Consider the following 19,145-nt stretch of genomic DNA (forward strand, 5'->3'; position numbering starts at 1 on the left):
ATAAGCATCGCGAAGACTTGTCATCAGTTTTCATTGAGAGATATTATAACAAAAAATTACAAAAACCAAAGATGTCTACCAGTAACACCCATTACCACAAATATGATGATCAAATCTTCATACAGGGGCTTAACGTTATTTTGGCATTATATGCATTTTGTGACATTGTAATACTGACGCTTTATACTACAACGTCCTTTCTGATTGTTCTGTCTGAGTGCAGGTCATGGTCTCGGAACTGAATTGAAGTCCACTCAATGTAAGTACACACGCGATTACATAAAATGGAATGTTCGCATTTGGATAACAGTGGTGTATCTTCACTGACTAAAAATCAATCACTTGAGCCATTGAATCCAATAGTTTTGAGATTGAAATAATTGAGAGTGGATACTCATTAAATAATAAAGAAAAATTGAGGATAAATGTGAAAGATGAATTATAATACCCTCGTTGGCTATACTAGAGCTCGGTTAGACGGGCTACGCTGGGCTAAAGATCAGAGCATGAGATCATTACCCACAATGTTTACAGCCGACAAGGAGTTTGATAGAGTTTAGACTCACAAGGGTTCTCAGAGATAGACAGTAGACGACAGAGACAATGTCGAAATGCTTCCGCAATCAAACTTTCACAGTACGTAATACTATGCCCTCCTTTTTTGATAGATTACCTGGTTTGAAATTAAGCTAGACAGTGAAATGAACGAATCATGCTCGTTATTTGAGAACAGAATCGGTTCGCTGCAGCATCTCCCTTGATGATATATCTATGTTCTTAACTCATCTTTTTTTACATGTCAAAAGGGCAGGCTGTAAGCCGTTCACATTTTTTTTAAAAGTACGACCCTGTCAGACATCGTTTAGGATGGATATTAATATTCAAAAGACTCGGTCTTTCAATAACTTGTTGCGCAAACGAGACTTTGTTGACTTCCGTCCGAATAGTTACGCCCATGACATGAAAGTGTTCAAATGCTAAACAGATATTTCTCCTTGATCCGTAAACCCATTAGCCAAGTAAGTGGGTCAGTCAGGCTTACTGCATCATGGACAGACGATGAAAGTTTGCCGCCTAGGATAAATCATCAGCCATTACTCAGATGAATATGCCAATTGTCCGGAAATTAACGGAAACTCCATTGGCCTCGATCAAGGACAAATATTTCGTCGACTTTAGAAGAAACAGGCAAGAGGCGTCACAGTCACGGGGACAGTGTGAGAATCATGAGGGCTCCGTCTACACTGCTAGCCGTGGTCGCGGCATTTTTCATCAGCTTATCCGATGCTTTGTCGGTGAGTATCCAACCAATAATTCTTTTCACGCTGATAAAATCTGCCAACAAGTTGTTCGTGAGTGCTAATGAAACTCGTGAAATCACCATGACAACTGTCAAATTACTCGGTATGCGGAGATTCTTCGTCTTGACAGAGGTATTTTCAGTAAAATGTATAAGTTACTATTGCGTTGTCTAGAACTTTGGGACGGTTTAGAGACCACGTCAGCCAGCTGCTACCGAACTTGAATTGAGTAGGCATGGGAGGCCGTCTCGCTGCCGTCCCCAAGGAAGGAAATTTGTAATGTATGCATCTAATCGTACTGCACGCGAGACCGCTAAGTAAACACACATTTTGCATAATAATGAGACGTCAACCCCAGACAGACTATTTCAAAGATCACAAACATTTCTCGTAACAAGTTACAAATAATGACCATTCTACTCTTAAAAGGAATAGAGTTGACTTAGATAATGAAACTGAACACATTTTCTGTTGTTTAAAAAGTCGTTCTGTTCGAATGAAGTTTCAAAATATTAATAGAATTATTCGATGGATTTTACGTTACAATTTTAGATGAGAAGGGTCTTGTCAGATTTTGACCAGTGTTTTGGTTTTTGAACATCTGTCCAAACGTGCTTCCCCCACAAACTGATAAGAAGACGAGAAAGCAAGTGATTGTCCTAGTTAACAATGCCTTACGTCTGGCGCAGCTCTTCAATCACCTTGTTACACAATGGCTGCGGGATCTGCTTGTAGGATTGTCTGGGTGGCTCCCTCCAGCGGTTTCACTGAAAGCGTACTGAGACTGTCAGGTCACATTCGGTAATTGAGTCCCGTATCAGGTTTCTAATAGGTGGAGACTGCGAAATTTCATAAAAAGGGGGAATTATATATAATGTGCTGCTAATTTGTCTAAATGACTATACAAACTTGCAAACATTGTCTTAATTTGGACCAATTTTGGAAAAGACGGAAGGACGGACGCTGATAAAAGGATTAAACTTTGATTCAATTTTAGTTCTGAACTGCACGTATCAAATGTTTCACATGTGAAGGTCTTGTTCAAACCAGAACGATGTCTACACATGATGTTATATGGAGGTAGTAGACTCTTTGTCACTTTTCCTAATATCCAATTTCCTTTCAGTCAGATTAAATACAATTGTTTCGCGTTGCCCCGCGCCTGCTCTCTCCTACCAGCAACTCACAGTGACTGTGGTATCTTCACAGCGTAGGTTAAACGTGACGGGGACTAACTTACCTCACATAGCTGGCAAAAAGGGTTCCTGCTCGCCCTTGAACATTTACATTTACATTAGGTTGTTTCTAATGGCTTTAACATATCATTCAGGGCCAAACAACATTTTCTTCGCGGTTGTACAGCATGGAAGATTAGTCGTGAGATGTTTATAAGGATGACATCAACCTGTTGCGCTAATCCCTCCATTTGATTAGTCTTTTCTTCCTTTATTGACACATCTTTATGAGGGAAAAGAAGAGAGATCGTCCCAGGAGGCCGAACTGCACTGATTGTTCCTACTGACTGCAGCCACACCCTTAAGGAACAAAAAATAACATACGCCCCGTCATCGTTTCCCTCTCGCTTGGTCTCCATTGTGCATGTATACTTTTTGCGCAGGATGTTTGTGGTTTGTGTCCTTAAGGTGGAGTACACCTCAAGGACGTGCAGACTTCTGTAAAAGAAAGGCCCTTTCAACCTTCTACTTTTTTGCTTTGAAATGCAAATTCTTGTGTTTCATGATGATACTATGAAAGACAACAGGGTCATCGCTATTTGTTTCCTAGTCTGGTATCTATACCTGTTTCAGGGCCCACAATAAACTGTATAGACACTACATTGTTTGCTTCCATGAAAATTAAGCCATTCACATAATTTTCTCGTGTCAGACGCTTTAGCGGTCAACATTTGACATGTCAAATATCGATGTACAGGAGATAAAAGACCATCCGATAATTTTCACGGTGAGCAAATAACGCTGCAATTATTTTAATTATCGTATCTTGTGTGGTGTCAGACATGACAAACATCGAAAAGAGCACGAACCAGACGTGACTAGAACCCAGACCAAGATCATCGTAAACTGAGTGAAATAATGACTATAGGATTGGGTTATTTGTTCTGTACTCGTAACACAAAATATTAAATCTTGAACCGATGTCGTACCGTGGGAAATATTTACCCTGGCATAACGAGATTAAGTTTACCAAACACTATATAGGATTGGGTCTTTGGCTAGCTATTTGTCTGGTTAGCCCGATACTGTGCGGAAAAGACGCGTTGCATTCAGCAAAACGTATATCAGTTCTGCATTTACAATATTGTGGGGGGAGGTTCTTTAATATCGGATGTCACTGAGAAGACAGCTGGACTCGGAATAGTTAACAATAAACACGTAACTATTTATTGAAAACACTGGAGAGAGGATCCTGAACTCCTCACGTTACATGGAAATTCGAAGAGCAACCACGTGGAAAGCCTCACTTTCATTTCCCAAAACGGCGGGAAAGGAAACACAGAACATTGTATCAAAGTTACAATAAACATGAACGTCATTGGCTAATTTTCCAATGTCATGCGTACAAACAAATCCTGGTTTTCGATGACGTTCGCAATGTGATGTCAAACAAGTTTAGGATCCTATTTTAACATCAAGCTATAGCACGCAAAATATGCACCTTATGCAAACACTACAAACTCACTCAACAATCTCAAACTCTCACGACATTCTCCGGCCGGCCAAATTAATATCGACTGAAAGTCATATTTATAGGCAGGAATCGTGATATGATATTCCCAAAAGTCTGTCCGTGGGAAAGGTGTCGAAAAACACTCTGAAACATTTAGTGAAAAAAGTCTTCACATTGTTCAGTACCGTGAAATACAAATAATCAAAATTTGTCACAAGTCTTTCACACAATCCTGGATTAGTCGACGCGCGGCTATGGCAGACTTCCGTTTTGGTCGGGCATCCGTTGTGTGATTGTCCGGCAGCGTTAAAACATCAGATCCTGGCAACTGGTCAGTACTTTCCAGGCAATCAAGCGACTGTACTTCAAGGGGGTAAAGTTTCTGAATCGGTCGATTAGTTTTACCCGACGACGTCTTAATTTCGGCCGATCTTACCAGACCATCTTTCCCGTAGATGAGTTTAAGAATTTTCGCCATTTTCCACTTCATTCGTTTGTCTACATCACTATGTACGAGGACTATATCACCAATCTGAATGGAATTAGTTTTAATTCCAGTAGCAGTTAATCGGTGTCGTTCTCTGAGCGCGGTGAGATACTCTGTGGACCATCTTTTCCAAAAGCTAGACTGCAGATGGGAAAGATGTCGATATCTTTCATTCAAAGCGTTATGATTTCCATACGACGGGTCGTTGAGTTCCTCATCATCCACAGATATGTAGGGTAAAGTCGTTAACGGTCGACCGTGGAGTAGATGCGACGGCGTCAATGCGATTGGGTCATCCTCGTTTGTAGACACGTAAGTCAGGGGTCTATCATTCAACGTGGCTTCGATTTCGGTGAGTAGAGTGCGTAGCTCATCAAAAGTGACAAAAGCGCGACCCAATACCTTCTTTATAGTGGTTTTCGTGAGTCCAATTAAACGTTCCCAAAAGCCACCGTGCCAAGGTGCGCGTTTTGGTATGAAGGTCCAGGTAACTCGGTGTTCGGCAAGTAAGTCCTTCACTTCTTGAGAATTCATCAAATCGTGAAGTTCGTCAGCAGCAGAAAGGTAAGTTGACGCATTGTCCGACAACATCTTAGAAGGCAAAGATCGTCGTGCTGCAAAGCGTCGAAATGCCATCATGAAGGAGCGAGTAGTAAGGTCTGGTACCAGCTCAAGATGTACAGCACGCGATACCGCACATGTAAATAGGCATACGTACGATTTCGTTTCTTTATTGTTCGTGGATTTGACGAATAAAGGGCTAGTGAAATCAACTCCGGTTACCGCGAATGGTGGGACCATGTTGATACGATAGTCCGGTAATGGTGCAGTTAATGGCTTTTGATAGGGTTTACCATCTACCCGTCGACATGTCACACATTTCCGTATGATAGAGTTCACTGCACGCCGTATTGTGGTATCCAATAGCGCTGACGGAGTGACGTGATGATCGTTTGGGCACCACTGTGTTTGAGTCGAACGTGATCATGCCGAATGATCAAATTAGTGAAAGGATGGCCATTAGGCAGTAGGATGGGGAACTTGGTAGAAAATTCAATCGGTGCGTTATGTATTCGTCCCCCGCAGCGAAGAATTCCATCGTCATCGATGAACAGTTTGAGTTGTTTCACCAATGGTCCATACTTTCTGTTGTTTCCGCGAAGTGAAGTTATGGTATCGCGAAATCGGTCGTTCTGAATTTGCTTGATCCACTCAGTTTCGGACTGATTTATCTCATCTGCTGTAACTTGTCCACGCGGTACATTGTCTTTGTGTTTCAATATTGACACAAAACGACGAACAAGCGCAGTAACTCGCAAAAGTTTGTTCAGAGAATTGTAGTTCGATGGGTCAATAGCGTGTTGAATTCCGACGGGAATTTCAATTTGAGCGACAACTTCAGGTGGCGACTTTATCAGTGGATTGTCACGTGTCAATTCAGTGCCCGAGCTGTCCTGATGAATCATGTCATAATCCTTGACAACAGGTAGAGTAGAGCGAATGTCCGCAGGTGGGAGACTAGCCACGTGATAAGCAGAAGTTTCGTCTAGGTTGAGTTCTGAAGTCTCTTCAACTTTGGTTGTCATGGCATCCGAGCTTGTGTTACTTTGTTCTTCGCACGATGGAGTGTCGAACAGTTCGCAGTTTGGCCAATTGTCTCTGTCCGATAGCCATACTGGTCCATTCCACCATAGTGTAGAATTACTCAACTCTCGTGAAGTAATTCCGCGAGTGAGAAGGTCAGCCGGGTTGTATGCTGTAGGGCAGTATTTGTAGGTGTGTTGGAAATTATTTATTTCCTTCACTCTGTTTGCCGTGAAGACAGGCAGCCTTTTCTTGCTATTTATCCATCGTAGGACGATCTGTGAATCGGACCAAAGCACGCGCTCTGTGAAATTGTACTTCGATGATAATGCGTTGTGTACAAACTTACTCAGTCGAGTGGCGACAACAGCAGCCATGAGCTCTAATCTGGGCAAAGTCAAAGTTTTGTTGTTGATTGGTGCCACACGTGTTTTAGCCATAACAATTGCTGTTTTGTCGTTTTTCTTGAGGTAAACGACGGCTCCGTAGGCTTTCTTCGAAGCGTCGGCGAAGACGTGTAGCTCACAATTGTTATCATCGACGTTATCAGTCTTTCCATCAAAATATCGACGGTTGAATGTAGTACGGGTGCTCTGGTTGAGGTCGTCGGCGATTGAGTACCATGCTTTTGACATAGTTTCGTTCAGAGGTTCATCCCAATGTATGTCCGACTTCCAAATGTCCTGAATGAGTAGTTTCGCTTTGACATGTACTGGCGATAATAATCCCAACGGATCATACAACGACGCAGTATGACTGACAACTTCTCTTTTAGTAGTCAACAGGTCTGGTGATGTATTGTTGATGTCTTTGTACGTGAGCGTGTCCTTCTCAGAGTCCCATTGCATACCGAGAGTACCGACGCATGGCGTTGATTTTAATTTGCCATCTTTCTCAGCGAGTTTACGAACAGCGTCACTATTTGATGACCAGGAGCGTAAGTTGAAACCACTAGAGTCCATCAGTTTATTGGATTCTTCGTAATATTGAACGGCTTCAGATTCAGTAGGGCATCCACTGATGACATCATCAACATAAATGTCTTGTTTCAAGTCGGCTGCTGTCTGATTTTCGGGATCAGCTTCCATCTGTGTTTTAATGACAGCGTTGAGTATGAAAGGGCTGCAGACCGCTCCGAACAATACCGACTTGAATTGATATGTGACGAATTCGCTGTCGACATCATTCGGTCTGAAAGCCACAAAAACTTAGTGAACTTTCTCTCGTAGGGCTCAAGCCGTATTTGAAGGAACGCCTTCTCGATGTCGCTGGTTAGTGCAATCGGATTTGCTCTGAACGCAGTAGAATTGAAGTCAAATCATTCAGTAACGGCGGTCCCGTCATCAAGCAGTCATTCAAACTTGGAGAAGTGTTACTGCCTTTGCAACTGCAATCGTACACTATTCGAATGGGCGTGGTTGTAGAGTCTTTCTTGACATGTCTGTGAGGCAAGTAGTGACCAAATTCCGTGTTGTCGTTTTCGACGCGTTCGATAAACCCTTGATTCTCTTGGTCAGTGATTACTTTGTGGTAAATGTTCACAATGTCAGCTGGTAGACGGCGTATCATCGCGCGCGTTCTATTATTAGCAACATGAAAGTTAGTGGGCAACGGATCGTGGTTTGGTTTCCATGGCAACTTGGCGACGAAGTGGTTGTTCTCACGGCGGAGATGAGTATCTCTGTAGAACTCGAATTCTGCTTCTCTTGAGAGCGTTGTGCTGCATTGTGTCGTGTCATCCTTTATTCCAATAGACTCCAAGTCCCAGTATGTAGTTATCGCATTGTCACTCAGAGTGTCAATCATGACGTGCAAAACATTGGCCGCAGCAGTAGATTTACCATTCTGTTTTGGGCCAGAAAGTAAGTATCCAAACGGCGAATCAACGGCAGTGGGTCCCTGTCCGCGGATAATTTCGTTGCCAACGAAACTCCAGTAGTAGTCAGCGCCGATGAGAATATCAATATCGTAGCAGGCATCATTTGAGACAGGGTGTGCCGGATGGAGGCCCTTCAAATAAGGCAATGTTGGCAAATGAGAGTCTACGTGATTCTTTAGGCCCGTAGAAATTTCAAGAAATCACAAGTACTTCAATTTCAGCTTTGTCACCAGAGAGTGTGAAGATCGAAAGTTCCTTTTTTCATAGAGTTGACCCGTGTATGCTTATTTCAAAAGGCGGCAAGATCGATGGTTTCTGAACGCGTGATATTGGCTCGAACGCGATCGGCAAAACTCTCAGTAACAAATGTACGGTTCGCCCTTCGTCAAATAGTACGGTAGCGGTCACAACATTTCCATTGTCTGATGAGACTGGTATCTTGGCGGTTTTCAACAATACTGGACCTGTCGGAGTACAACTGCCTGACGAGAAATGTACTTGAGTATTTTCACTAATAAACTTTGAAGTTTGGCTTCCGCTATCAGTTTGAGTTTTCGTTCAGTTGGATGGTTGTCCTTGCTGCGAGTTGATCCATTTTCGTTATGGTTACTTGATTTATGGCGAGGAACAAATTCACTTTGATGTAGCGAAGTGTGATGTCTACGTTTACACAGTCTGCATGAGAATTTTGAAGCACAATGTCCGACAGTATGTTTTCCCAGACAGTTATAGCAAAGTTTACTTCGGCGTACGATCTCCATGCGGGACTTCGCATCTGATACAACTGTGCAGTCAGTTGGCGGATGAGATCCACTGCAGTAAATACACGGGCGTTGTCTAGGTGTGCGTACAGGTCTCTGTCCTTTAGTCGTAGAATTAGAGTGAAAAGTGGCGATGGTTGCCGGTTGGTGCGGCATATCATTATCATTATCAGTGTTATTGTTACCAACAGATCTGACTTTTATTTCGCATAAGATGGCTTTTCGGAGGGCTGGTAGATCCCAGGCATCATCTCCGCGTGTTCTTGCGAGTATTCGTTGTATTTCTGACGGTAGTTTCTCCAGTATCATGGGTATTAGTAGTTTACCATAGGATGCTTCGTTTTCTCCCAGAGCGTGTAGACCGCGTACATGGGATTCTAGCGTATCGTAGAAATGGCGCAGACTTGATACATCTGCCGTTGGAGTGGGCAGTTCCCACAGAGATTTCATGTGAGCGCTGATAATCGTTTGGGGTTGGCCATATCTTTCCTTGAGAAGTGTCATAGCGTTGGTATAGTTGGCGTCGGTGAGATCAAGTCCTTCAATTGTACGCGCTGCTTCGTCTGTCAAAAGACTTCGAAGATATGTGAACTTCTGGATATTTGAAAGTGACTTATCATCGTGGATAGAGGCGTTAAATGTGTCGATGAAACTCATCCATTTCAGAGTATTTCCTGCAAATGTTTGAAGCTCGAGTTTAGGTAGTTGGATCGTTTTTCGTTGAGGGATGACTGGTGTAGATACAGCTGTAGGGTTAGCAGTGTTACTTTCTGCAGCGGCTCTTCGTAACGTGGCGGGGTCGTGGGATTCGATGAATTGGCCGATCAACTCTTTTCTTTCCGATATTGCTATTTCGTAATCGCCAGAGTCCTCGATATCTTTGTCCGTCTCTGGGTTAGGAGTATTGTTCAATATGAGTTCATCGATAGCTGTAAGTCGTTCATACCTGACTTGGACGAGCTTGTAGGTTGCTTTGATAGCAGAGAAGGCTTTTGACTTGTCAGCTTCCGTGTTGTATTGATTGATTTCGGTCTCAGCTTTGTTGAACACTTTAGTGAGTAGTGATCGGCAAACCGTTCTTCGTTTCTTGAGTTCAGGAAGAGCATCTTTAGAACTTGAAGGTCCAGCGTCGGTCGACATCGCGATATCCTGGTCTCGGCACCAAAAAATGTGGGGGGAGGTTCTTTAATATCGGATGTCACTGAGAAGACAGCTGGACTCGGAATAGTTAACAATAAACACGTAACTATTTATTGAAAACACTGGAGAGAGAATCCTGAACTCCTCACGTTACATGGAAATTCGAAGAGCAACCACGTGGAAAGCCTCGCTTTCATTTCCCCAAACCGCGGGAAAGGCAACACAGAACATTGTATCAAAGTTAGAATAAACATGAACGTCATTGGCTAATTTTCCAATGTCATGCGTAGAAACAAATCCTGGTTTTCGATTACGTTCGCAATGTGATGTCAAACAAGTTTAGGATCCTATTTAAACATCAAGCTATAGCACGCAAAATATGCACTTATGCAAACACTACAAACTCACTCAACAATCTCAAACTTTCACGACAAATATATCACACACAGACAGTTGAGGGATCCACTTTATCTTTAGCTACCAACATTTGCTCTTTCGTGAAATAGAAATTGCCAACCAGCCAAAGAAAAGCCATGAAGAAAGTTATAGGATATTGTCAATCGAAAGTAATGCCTGGTCCTCGCAAGCCAGAGCTTTACCGCCCCTCCCCAATATACATACGTTGCTTCTTGGAGTCTCTTAGGGTAACGCCTCTGGCTGCAGTCGCTGATATGAAGCATGCGATTTACTATGATGGTACGACCGGTTTGTAAGTGCAGTCGTTCAACGAAATGTTGACAAGATTTACGACACTTTTTTTTTCAATTTTTGCTCTCATTTAAGTAGAAATACCTCAGAAACCGTTGTCAGATTTTTATGCGTAAGCAAGCACTTAGTTATCAACACTTTCCATGGAAAATTTACTGTAATGGGAATAGGAACTATTGAAGTCACATCGTAATTATTTATATTTTTGTTCGATTCAACAGGGAGAAGGAAGTGCTCCACAACCAGGTAGGCTTTTGTTGTGTCCGGGGAGGGGGGATTTGTTTAAAAATTCAGTAAAGAAAGTTTCTTTTTTCTTCATACCTTCCAATAGATTTCTGTGGGAAAGCCGAACCTGCATATTCTGGTCTGTAATCAGAGTCTTGACGCTGTGAGATATGTTACATCGTAGTGCTATTATCCATGCATACAGTTCGAATGAGAATGCTAAAAAGAAAGTGATTGGTAACGGTCCTTGAGAATATTCTCAGAGTGTCATGAGGGATTCTTTTTTAAATGCATATATGTTTCGCATTCTTTGAAAATGGAGTATTTCTTTCATAATACAGGTAATAACGGCTCAAGAGAGCGACGTGGTGCCATGAAAGTTATACTCGCCGCTAACGAAAAAGTACTCCGAGGTAAAGAACATTGATTGATAATTTTCACAGGACTTTCTACAAGCTATCTTTCTTTAACCTTGTCTACAGTACATTCTGAATTCAAGAGACCATAGAAAGACAATTGAAAGAAAGAAACGGACTGTAGACAGGTAGACAAACACAGCCACAGACCAACAAACTATCTGACAAAATTACCATATGTAAGTATGAAAAGCCTGGCCATGAAATTAACTTCGCAAACTTTGTCTGTTTGTTTTTGTTGTTTGGTTAGTGTGTTGATTCTGTGGCTGTTTTACTACCATAAAAGATGTTACCTTCTTTCTTCGATTTAAATTTTTCATAATTTATTTGTTTCTATTTCTTAACCTTACAGAACACAGCAATTTGTTGAGAGAAGGAGATATTTATGAAACGAGACGTGTAAGTTCGTTTATTAATTTTTATAAAGTGAATTTCAAAAGTAATCTATATCTGTATATGTGTGTCTGTGTGTGTCTTTGTGTCCGTCTTTTTGTACAGATTGAGCGTACAGTATTCTAGTTAGCCTTTCTCGCGTAAATACACTGACAATACCTCATGCAAAGTTACACTACATATCAATTTATGCCTAGCGAGTTAATTTTTAGAATCTGTGTAAGCCATGTCATAATAGTTGTTAAGATCCAGACCATTCTTGCATTTAGTGAGTAAACATCCCCTCCCCATCGGGTCAACAGTGAGATACCGCGCTATGTTCATAAGAATGGTTGATCAAGAAGTTTCACTCCTGGAAATTTGCCATTCGGATATTTCCCGGCTGCCCAGTTTAGGCTAGTGGCGAGGAAAATGTCTGGTAGGTAAATTCCCAGAGGGGTGGATGTCTCAGAACCGACTACATTCCTCGTTGAAATGCAAAGATTGACAGATGAATGCTTGGCGAACACCCTTCCGCTGATTGTTGTCATAAAGCGGCTGTAACGAGGAAATATGGTACACATAATCGGCTTTACTCCAGTAAATGCCCATGAAATTCCTCTGAGACGGTCGTAAAGTGTCATTCAGGGTCAAACCATTGATTCTCGCTGAGGCTATAGAATTAAGTTGAAAGATTAAATTATGTCTATTATTTTGTTTCGTTTCAGGAAACACGCAATGCTCGACACAGTACTGAATTACGATGGGAGAATGCCGTAGTCCCATACGTCATAGACAACAATTTCAGTAAGATTAAGTAAATAATAAGAATACAATGACAAATACCCTTGATGCTTTCTCAACATCCCATCGTGTGTATTCAAGTTCCGTCTTCACGATATCCTGTCGCGTCTTTGTCATTCGGTTGACATACTAGTCATCGGAAGACAGCCTATACGTGGTAGTTGTTGCAGCACTCTAACACCTGCCATAGCAAAGTTTTTCTCCCTCAATTCCGAATTATCGTTACTGCCTAATGGCGAACCTCCATCTTCAACCGTTTAATATACGTGTGGAGTGTTATCAATGATGTTGGGTGACAATACATCTTCGTATAGTGTTCTTCCTTCCCTAATATTTTGGTAGATTATGACATTAAGTCTGGCTGTATAACGATGGTTTGTCTTAGCTCGCTTTGAATGTTGTTCATGATTCTACGACACTTAGATCTATAACCTTTGCACTCTGTAACCTTTAACCTTACAACATACCCCAATACATATACCCAGCTGCACCGTAATATATTGAAAATAAACGAGGTTTAATCACAGCTAGACAGCAATGTATAACTTAATAAATAGTTTTAAAACATATGGATTTAACGCCTGGAAATGAAACACCAACTAACATAGATTTGTAATAACTCGGGTAACATTAGGAAAGTTTGAACAGAAGTGCATCATTTCATATTCATAAAACTTATACATGTTGTTGAAGTTCTAACTATTGCCATTTTCTGTCGCAGCGCCGCCGATGAAAGATATAATCCACGAGGCATTTAATCACTTCCGTGCAAGGACCTGTGTCAGATTTGTTGAACGTACTAATGAGGAAGATTACTTGATATTTGTACCTCTCGGAGGGTAAGTTTCATAAATAATTGTTAACTCTTACAACACTGTAAGTTAGACAAGATAACTTTCTTACAAGCTCTCCTTGTACTACGTTGCTATAGCGAAGTGGCCTGTCTCTCATGCCGTAATTTTGAATGTACAATGTGAAGGCAAGAAAAAAGAAGACTTTCTACGGAAGCGAATTCGTGCCTTTCATTAGAAAAAAAATAAGAAATAATCTCCTAATTATGAAATTTTAATTCTCGTAATTACGAGTTTGTTGATTCTCGAAACTATAAGTTTTTTATTCTTGTAATTACGAGATTTTTTATTTTTAAAACAAATGTGGTACGAACACGCTTCCGTAATTTCTCCTGTACATGATATATGTTACTAAAAAGTTTGAAGCTAACTTTGCGTGTTTATCGTTTCTCACGACTTTATTATCAAAGCTTAATTATTTAAATTTGAAAAAAGTGTCAACATTTATTACGGGAAGAAGTTACATGTTATATGAGAAATGCTAAGGGTCTCCTTTAAACAAGTCACTGGCAAAAATCTCTTTACTTCGAGAAAGTCTGAAATATTGCCATTGAACACATCAGAACTGAGGTTACCTTTTAAAGTTTGTACGGATAAACGGGCATAATCAAACTCAGAGCCTAAGTATACATGGATATGGAAATAAACAAGACATATCGGATAAGCGAAAATGTTTTCTTCGCAGCTGTTGGTCTTTTATCGGTCGTCGGGGCGGACCTCAGAAATTATCCCTTGCCGGAGACTGTGACACTTTGGGAACAGTGATCCATGAAATAATGCACGCTTTGGGATTCCAGCACGAGCAAAGCCGAGCTGATCGGGACGATTTCGTCACTATACTGTGGAAGAACATCGCAGCGGGTAAGGCATATGCATGCAATTAATATTCACGCTGTGTGACGTAAGGTCATTGTGGTTTTTCATTGAAATAAAGGACAGGAATAACTTTACATCATTCTTTACATCGTTGATTTCCCTCACCTATTGAACACTTGTAGAATGTTACTCATTTAGTTTCCTTTTTCAATTTCGCCATGATTTGAAATTTAAACTGAAAAGTCTTTAGACATATTGATTGTAAAATATGATCTCGTGTAAACCTCAAAACTTTTATAAATCCGTTAAGGAAATAAAACAGCGTTCATCCATTGTTCACATTCATAAATAAAAGTAAAACGGAACCGTAATTTTTGACACCTATTAGAAATACCTGCTGGTGATCTAGCGGTCGCTCTGACAAACTACAAACCCGGATGAAAGAGTAGCTTGCCTATACTTCACAAATGAAATGTATTGACCTCATTCCAGTTCTCAGCCAATTTTTACGCTTTCTTGATAAATCCTTCCATTGATTAATCAACCTTTGACCATAAACAATGGCTGGAATAGTTTAAAAAGTCAAAACCCTGATTTATCTGCTTTTCGTATGATATGTTTTGCTAGAGGACATTCACAACTTTGGCAAGTATGAAATCGATACGTTGGGGGCGCCCTACGATTTCAAGTCCGTGATGCACTACGAGGCGACAGCTTTCAGCATCAACGACGAACCAACTGTTGTTCCGAAGATAGCCGGTGTGAGCCTTATTGACCGGAACTACTTCAGCAAGTGGGATCTGTTTAAAATCAACACCCTCTACGACTGCAGTGAGTATTGCATATCTTGGCGCCGCCAATACTACATAGATCGATGTACACATAGGCCTACTATAACATAAACTGTGCAAAAGGAAAACATTAATCTTCTCATACGTGGATACATACATCGCTCATGGCAAAAGCACATTGAAGTTGATAGTGTCTGAAACAAGTTGTAATCAATATGCTGCTTTCAGTTCACTTACAATACGCGATTGCACTGACCTGTGCATGATCTCTACCGGCACCTACAATTCACCATGCTCGAAATAATGTATTTATTGTGCAACCAGTTATTTTCCTGCCCCTATTCCGTTGTTGTAAAACACATCATACTTCGCCAACGCAACCGAAGAGGTCAAACTTTGACTATGACTTTTGAATTTTTAAACCTTTGCCATCAAGTTGATCATCGACAATTTTTAAAGTGACTACTTACAAAACGTGGGTATTTATGTTGGATCTAATACTACATCCGAGTGGAAACTTTGAAAACAATAACTGACTGTGGAATTTTTCTTGATTCCAGGTATGACGGGTCTGGAGGAGAAACGTAAGTAAGCAAACGTGAATCTATAATGTTAAGTTGACCGTTTTTCTTGATTAACAACAGAAGATTAAATCTGACTTGCGAGTTCAGATGTGTGTATGCACATTCACGATTACTGGAAGCATGAGTGTATGTATGAGTTTGTGAACATAAGCTTACTGGTTTAAAATAAAATTCGCGGGCAAGTTTGGTGCATGTAGCATTGCAATTGTAAATCATTATGTGCAGAATTACATGAAGTAACAAAATAACCGAATGGACGAAACGGGAGAGGAAATTCAAGGTTCAATGATGGTGTTCGTTCTATGGCAATTACCGCTTTGACATTCACCTACCAAACTTAATACGATCCCATACCCTGCCCCCAGCTGATGAGGGAAACCCCAGGGTAATCGCTTCGTGAAACTATCGAGGCGACCCAGCGCTTCAAACTGGGAAAATTAATGATAAACTATGCCAATACTCTCCAATGGACACTCCATTTTAATTTGAATGTGATTTTTTTTCAACATCAACTGCCAGACGACAAGCACGCAATGACATTTGCATAATTTCCTAGTTTTACCAGGTGATGGCGAGTGCTACGAGGACGAGAAAACGGCCCGAGATTACCGTGGTACGGTTTCAACTACGAGAAAGGGCATGACGTGTCAGAATTGGTTTTCGCAGTCGCCCCATCGTCATCCATTCTCTTACGAGTCCAACGGTGACCTGAAGCTGGCAAAATGGGGCTTGGGTGATCACAATGACTGCCGTAACCCTGACAACGATCCACGGGGCGTATGGTGCTACACGACGGATCCTCGTGTCAAATATGACCATTGTGATATTGGAACGCCAGAAAAAAACTGCGCGGGTATGTTACATGATAAAGTTCAACTAATCAGAACGGAAAGCATGAAAGGAAACTATCTTGTTCAGGGCGTTCTATAAAGAAAATCACGTTTCGTTTCAAAGTTACGATGATTGACTCAAACATTAACTTTAAAAGGCAACAAAGTTACACGTGCGATTTTCACTGCGATCATAATACGAAGTACTTAGCTTTCCGATGCCAATTCCTGTTGTCGATCAATTTCGAAGGAGTGGTAATTTTATAAAGTTGTAAGTTATTGAATTGTTAAGGTCTACAATAAGTTAATATGGACAAGATCGTGGTATCATCGTGACAAGATAATGACTACGACATTTGTATGTAACTGTATAACTGAATTGATACAGTAATCATGTTGAATATCTCTTTATTCTTATGCTGTTTCCTTTTCTATCGTATAACAGTTACCCGATCAGAGACCCCGCCAGCGAGTAAGTACACTGTATACATAGTCGATTTAATTATGCTTTATACTATGTACTTTTAATGTAGACGCAGAATGCCTTTATCTACATGTGTGCGTCCTGAAATAATTCCTCTCGTGATTTTGTGCAAAGAGAATTTAGTTTACTTGTCATATCGTTGACAATCGCCTCTCTCTCTCTCTCTCTCTCTCTCTCTCTCTCTCTCTCTCTCTCTCTCTCTCTCTCTCTCTCTCTCATGTCATGCTATGATCAATACTATTCTGCATAAACAACCGCTGATTTCTGTTCACCCTTGCAGCCAACTCACACATGGAATGTTACCGTAAAGCCGATGGCAAAGACTATCGTGGAACCGTGTCGGTCACCGAAGACGGCGAACCGTGCATTAAGTGGGCCGACGTGGAATGGATGTTAAGCGAGAATTTCGGCGGTAGCTACCACAACCACTGCCGTAATCCTAATAGGGACAGAAAGCCTTGGTGTTTCACTGCGTCCTGGTTTGGTTACTGTGACGTCGGAAAGCCTAGTAAAAAATGCAGTAAACGTCGATCTATTAAGAGTAAACGTCGATCGGCTAAAAGAAAACGCCGATCGCGTAAGGTCAAACGTCGATCTCAGAAAGTTAGATCGGGAGTGTGAGAACTTGCACGTGGAATTATCATTGGACTGTCATACGTATTTATATTAAGTTATGAATGTATATTAATAAATTATATGAAAATTAAAAGGGATTGACAAAATGTGAGCTGTTGTACTTAAGTTCAAGCAGCTATAACTTTTGAATTTTGAATTTTTGTTCTTTCTAAATAAAAAATCTAGTTCTCTGAAGTCATGTCAGGGAGAGCGACAAGTATTTGTGAAATCAGCGTGCGTTTGTGTCATGTCCGATTTATTTGTGACAAGTAAATTTTAACCCGCCCTATGCATTTCTGTTCTACTCCCTAGAGAGAGTTGAACTGTCCAGTATTCATCTTGCCAACACAGCCTGTGAATATGTACCCTGCCTTTGTATCATTGAGAAATGACCTTCAGTCTGGACTCTAATTCAATTATCACCCAAATTGAATATTCATATATGCATGCGATTGTCGACAAACTGAATACCTTTGTGTTTCGACATGCTGTAGGGAGACAGCAAGAAACCGTATTTGATATACTGCATAGAAATATTGACAAAATTATTAATAGTTGCAGCTTCTGTCCCGATACTAGGGCCTACCTGTTTAGGTTTTTACGAGAATTCATACATTTTTAGATTTTTTCGAGACAGAAGTAATGAAATGCGACATAATGGTTCTAGATTTTTTAAATTATTACTAACATTTGAACAATTGGATGACATCAAAATGTTATTAATTTTTTATTGAATTGAATTACCCATCAAACCTTGGAATAGGCAGAGCAAAACTTTTAAGTCCCCCCCCCTCGTGTACTACCCCAAAATTTTCGAATCCCCTGAATTCCTTGAGCCCCTTAATTGTTTTTTGTGTTTTCTTTTGTTTGTTTGTTTTTTTTTTTTGTGATCACAGCCTAAATTGGAAATACCCAGCAAACAGTAGCATATATTCATGGGGTTTTTTTTATCTCTGCTTGCATTGTAGACGTCATCAAAAATAATATTGTCACCTCTAAGTTTCGTTTCTAGAGAATTCGTTTGAGAAGTAATTCGCTTACAACTTTGACAGAATATTGATAATTATGCAGTAGCTCCCATATTGATAATAGTGCAGTAGCTCCCATATTGATAATTATGCAGTAGCATATTGATAATTATGCGTGGCTCCCATATTGATAATTATGCAGTAGCTCCAATATTGATAATTATGCAGTAGCTCCCATATTGATAATTATGCAGTGGCTCCCATATTGATAATTATGCAGTGGCTCCCATGTCTAACGGCAAAGTGCATAATGCTGTATCCTCTCTTGGCAATTAACTCATGTGTCTAGACACCAAAGTATCGAGAATTTTCGAAATAATCGAATGGATTTAGGTGCACAGGTTTTTTATAAATTTTGAACGGCTAGAACTGAACTGTTTTCAGCGTTTGTGGCTAAGAGGAAAATAGCGATGATCACCTCTTGAATGAGTGGCTGCGTAGTAAAGTAGCGTATAGCCACCATAGTAACTCTGTGTGTATGTATGTATGTATGTATGTATGTATGTATGTATGTATGTATGTATGTATGTATGTATGTATGTATGTATGTCTTATGTATACTAGTGTATATGCATATATAACATATAATATGTTTGTATATATATATATATATATATATATGTACATATATATATATATATATATATATATATATATATATATATATATATATATATATATATATTATATATATATATATATATATAAAATAACACAAATTAATTCAAGACGCGCTTCACTAACCACATGCAATCGTTCCGTGCCGAAAAATTACCAAAAA

At 40.4% G+C, this 19,145-nt stretch overlaps 1 protein-coding gene across 2 annotated transcripts; it reads left to right on the forward strand.

The window, feature by feature from the left end:
• The first annotated feature begins 1,030 nt into the window (after window positions 1-1,030).
• LOC139121757 (high choriolytic enzyme 1-like) lies at window positions 1,031-17,556 on the forward strand. 2 transcript variants are annotated; one of them, XM_070686891.1, is made up of 12 exons: window positions 1,031-1,295; window positions 10,770-10,794; window positions 11,115-11,186; window positions 11,542-11,588; window positions 12,290-12,368; window positions 13,087-13,204; window positions 13,902-14,077; window positions 14,660-14,863; window positions 15,384-15,407; window positions 15,964-16,260; window positions 16,683-16,709; window positions 17,002-17,556. In XM_070686891.1, exons 1-12 carry the CDS (start codon window positions 1,227-1,229, stop codon window positions 17,340-17,342), a joined length of 1,479 nt encoding a protein of 492 aa, XP_070542992.1. In that variant the 5' UTR covers window positions 1,031-1,226; the 3' UTR covers window positions 17,343-17,556. The 2 variants fall into 2 exon arrangements, with proteins under 2 accessions (XP_070542992.1, XP_070542993.1); XM_070686892.1 differs by lacking the exon at window positions 1,031-1,295 and adding an exon at window positions 3,133-3,263.
• Window positions 17,557-19,145: the final 1,589 nt, after the last annotated feature.

Source organism: Ptychodera flava, chromosome 21 (assembly GCF_041260155.1).
Source record: "Ptychodera flava strain L36383 chromosome 21, AS_Pfla_20210202, whole genome shotgun sequence".
NCBI lineage: Eukaryota > Metazoa > Hemichordata > Enteropneusta > Ptychoderidae > Ptychodera > Ptychodera flava.